The sequence below is a fragment of the Moschus berezovskii genome, chromosome 14, assembly GCF_049115385.1.
Source record: "Moschus berezovskii isolate FMDL1 chromosome 14, NW_MosBer_1.0, whole genome shotgun sequence".
Lineage (NCBI taxonomy): Eukaryota > Metazoa > Chordata > Mammalia > Artiodactyla > Moschidae > Moschus > Moschus berezovskii.
The window spans coordinates 54637219-54641877 of NC_142473.1; the positions used below are offsets into that span (position 1 = coordinate 54637219).

The 4659-nt window shown below is 46.5% G+C and overlaps 1 protein-coding gene across 1 annotated transcript; it reads left to right on the forward strand.

Moving 5' to 3' along the window:
• Positions 1 to 1409: 1409 nt before the first annotated feature.
• LOC129553654 (olfactory receptor 52Z1-like) lies at positions 1410 to 2429 on the forward strand. The gene has a single exon (XM_055422427.2). The coding sequence runs from the start codon at positions 1410 to 1412 to the stop codon at positions 2427 to 2429; it is 1020 nt and encodes a 339-aa protein (XP_055278402.2).
• The last annotated feature ends 2230 nt before the right edge of the window (positions 2430 to 4659 follow it).

A 4659-nucleotide genomic window follows, 5' to 3' on the forward strand; every position in this document is an offset into this window, starting at 1 on the left:
TAAATGTCCAATAGGTGTCAGCTATTTTTATGTGTATCAGTGTTAATTCCTCTTATCATCACACCTACCACCACCAAATGGTGCTCCCTAAGATTCCCTAAGAATCTGGGTAGATGTGGGCCCAGTACTGAATCACACGTCTTTTAATATCCTAATTATGCAAAAACCAGGCCAAAGCTTTGAAACTGCTGCTCTTCAGAGCCCAGCTGACTAGCTTCTTAGCACCTTCTCCTTTTTCCTCATTCACCTACTCAACAAGCAATGTTCCAACACCTCCCCTGTGCCTATGGTGGCTCTGTGCTTGGAGCTCCAGAGAACACGACAGAAGTGTGCTGTTACTCCAGCTCTCCCAGAACTCACATTCTGAAAGGAAAGCAAGCATTATCCCCTGGGGGCAAGCCCAGGCAAGAGGCCCCTCAGCCAGTCGAGAGGGTCTTAGGAAGAGACAAGTCTTTGTGGCCTGTGCTTTGTGTCTAAGAAGACAGAAGTTCTGCTCAGCAGCTTCCTCTATCCTTGACACAGAGTGTACCCCAGGCCCAAAAGTGAGACCATCATTCCTCACTGGTTCTTCACTCCAATAAACCCCTACACGGTCATTCCCAGGTTTCTTAGACCAAATGTGAGGGCTTCGCAGGTGGTGCTAGTGGTAAAGAACCTGCTTGCCAACGCAGGAGACGTTAAGAGATGTGGGTTCGATCCCTGGGTTGGAAAGATCCCCTGGAGATGGGCATGGCAACCCACTCCAGTATTCTTGCCTAGAGAATCCCATGGATAGATGAGCCTGGTACTTTCCTCACTCCCAAAAACCCCTACTTGGTCCTTCCCAGGTTTCTTAGACCAAAGATTCCTCATATACTTTTCTTCCTCCTAATCAAGGATCTTCTTCATCCTTTTTAGTGCCTCTGAGCCATCACTCCTTTTTCTTCTCTCCTACACCATACCTACTTCCCTCCGAACCTTTTTACTCAGCAATCGAATATCAGGAATATCACAGAAAGAGTACCTTTTTTAAAAATGTATTTTATTTAGTTGTGGTATATGGGATCTAGTTCCCAGACCAGAGATCAAACCTGGGCCTCCTGTATTGGGAGCTGTCTCAGCCACTGTACCACCAGGGAAGTCCTGATAAACAGCATCTTGTAAGTTTATACCTCACGTACATAAACTAAGAGCTCCCTGAAGACAAAGAACGTCTTTTTCATCTTTGTAGCTCCCATTACACCTGACACAATACCTGTCTGTTCCCCCAGAGTGGCCATAGATATGGCCATAGATATATGAAGAGGTGGATCTTCCTCACAAACCCCTTAGGCCCCAAAATAGCAATAGAAATCGGCTTTCTTCCACTGACCGTTTTGTTCTAACAGTCTCTGATCCCCACTTCTGGGGCCAGCCCAGGGCCAAAGCCAATGGGTAAGGATGGAAATACCAGCACCTTCAACATTTCCTACACCAACTTCTTCCTGGTGGGCTTTCCTGGATTGTCAGAGTGGAGGCCCTTGCTGGTTCTGCCTCTTACTTTCCTCTATGTGACCATCATCTCTGCCAACGCCCTGGTCATCCACACAGTGGCAGCCCAGCGGAGCCTGCACCAGCCCATGTACGTGCTCATTGCCCTGCTCCTGGCTGTTAACATCAGTGCTGCTACAGCGGTGATGCCCAAAATGCTGGAAGGCTTTGTGCATTATGCTAACCCCATATCACTGCATGGCTGCCTGGCCCAGATGTTCTTCATCTACTTCACTCTCCTTTTGGACTACAACCTCCTGCTGGCCATGGCCCTAGACCGCTATGTGGCCATCTGCCACCCACTCCGCTACAGTGACCTGATGACCTCCCGTTTGCTGGGTGTGCTGGCCTTTTTTGCCCTGACACGGAGCCTGGGAGTGGCAGTGCCCTTGGTGGTGCTAACCTCACGAGCTCAATTTTGCCGGACAGTGGTGATCCGACATTTCACCTGCGAGTACATCGCACTGCTGAGTATAGCTTGTGGAGACTTGACCTTCAACAACCATTTGGGGCTGGCAATGCGGTTGGCCACTGTGAGCTTTGATCTAGCCTTGCTGGGGACCTCCTACACCCGCATCATCTACACTGCCTTCCAGATATCTTCCGGGGGAGCCCGAGCCAAGGCCTTGCACACGTGCGGCTCCCACTTACTGGTCATCCTCACCATCTACCTCTCTGGTCTCTCCACTTCCATCGTTTTCCGAGTAGCCAAGACTGTGTCTCAGGATGTCCAGAACCTCCTCAGTGCCATCTATTTGCTGCTCCCAGGAACCTTGAATCCAGTCATTTATGGGGTGAGGACCAGAGAGATCCGGCAACATATAGAAAAGATGCTCTGTGGAAAGGAACTAGCCCGGGAAGTTAGGGAGAAGCCAAAGAGGCTACAAAACACAAGAGTGAAAGCGAAACTGGCAGGGTGAACTTCCTCAGTATGAGAGATTGGGGCTGTGACCTCTGGGAAAAAGAGATAAACAGGCAGTACTGAGGGACAGGCTGGAATTTCCTGAGATTACAGGCTCAACAGCGGGTTCACTGTTAACTATTCCTTTTTGAATCCTTAGAATGCTGTTTTCAATCCAATAATAAAATTGTTTCCCCCTATTTATCCCTGTTAGTTTTGTTTCTCTGTCCTTTTTTCCCTGACTCCTGAGAAAGTCCCCAATAAATACCTGGATATATGGAGTTCCACTGGAAGTTAAAGTCATGCAGAGGATCATTTGCCCTGAACACACAGTTTGAAATAAGTAATACAGAACAGACGTTTCCCTGGTGCCCAATCTGTCCCAAATACGGTATAAGACTTGACATGAAGCCCAGTCTGAACAAATATCCAGGTCAGTTTTGATGCCTAGGTCCAGTCTAATGCAAGCACACAGGCTGGATTCGAGTTCAGGCAGTTCCAAACACGTGAGGCTCTGCCTGATATCCCCATCTGACACAGGCACATAGGTCAGGCCTATCCCAGGTGTCCAGTCTAGCCCAAACAGTTCAAGTCCAGCCAGGGGGCCCAGCAGTCTGAGAGACACCCAAACTAGGTCTTCTCTTGGGATCCAATTTCATCCAAAGGCCAGACTAGGCCTTAATCTGTACTTGAGCTTGACCCAAACCCATTGGTCAGGACACTCTTCCCATAGTAGCCAGTGTAATTTATCTAAGTCACCTCTATTTGAAAGATCTCCATAACTGTCATCTATGGAATGGAGTGTCCTTTAGGGATGTCCCCAAAAGAGGTGTCCTGTACTGTGCAGAACCATCTGTAAACCACCCGTTTTCTCTTCCTCTGTCAACTGATTATATGGAATGTCCCATGAGGCCATGGTGCAGGCTGGGAGAGAAGCAGAACCATGGGCATTTGGGCCACTTCTTCAGTAGATTAGTTGTGCATCCAGGTTCTGCTTGAGCCCAGGCTTAGATACAGAACTTCCGTTTGCTGATGCTACTATGCATGCCAATTTTAGATTTAGAGGGCAGATAATACCCGGTTTGTGATAGCAGCTCAGGTTGCACAGGAACTTGATGGTCTTTAGTTAAGCAGTCTTGAGGTACAGTAAGCAGCAGCCAAAAGCGGTCTCTCTCAAGGGATCGAAAGAGGACGGCTACTGACACTTGAGTAGGCTGCATGACAGGCTGAACACGTTGCAGAGCCTTCTTTGCTCTAAGTCACACTCAAAACTAGCAGCTTTTAGGGTCATACAGTAAATGGGTCAAAATAACACACCCAAAGGAGGAGTATGTCACCATTTTGCCTCCAAAATCCAAAAAGGACCACTAGGCTTTATGCCTCTCTTTTGGTTTTAAAAGTCAGAACAATTTATCCCTCACCATGGAAGGAATATCTCAACATCCCTCATACCACCGACCCCTAGAAATTTCACTGATATAGGTGCCTTAATTTTTGTCAGACTTATTTCTTACTCTCTGATACACAAACGTCGTACTGGTAAGTCTATAGGAGCTGCTTCTTTTTGCTCACTAGGTCCAACCTGTACCTCAGTGTAATGGAGCAGCGTAAGGTACCGTGGAAAGGAAAAGTGATCAAGATGAACTATAAATTATGATACTGGGCTGGAGAGCTGATATATCCGAGGCAGAACACATACATGGTAACCCAGACCCTTGCCTCTTATATTTGATTAGGAATATCCAGTGATGGTATTCTGCGTATCTCTATTGCCACATCACCCCATGGGCTATCAGAGCTCTCTTCACTACTGAAGTCATGCCTAAATCTCATCAAATTAGACAACCAATTCAGGAAATTCATCCTTAGGATTCCATTCCAACAGAACCATTTTCAGGATCAAAACCTTTATTAGTCAGGGTTCTCATTCTCCAGAGAAAATAAGGTGTATGTATATACACCTTATACTATATACTTAGTATATGCACACATATACTATCTTATCTATATATTCCCTAGACCCTTGAACAATGAAAGGATTGGTTCTAGGACACAGTAAGGATATGAAAATCCATGGATGTTTAAGCCCATGATACATCCATGGTTCCACATCCAGCTTCAACCAAACACAGATTGTACAGTACTGTCATACTTACTGAAGAAATCCAAATATAAGTGGGTTCATGCACTTAAAACTCATGTTGTTCAATGGTCAACCATATCTCTCCCACCCCCTATATACACATATA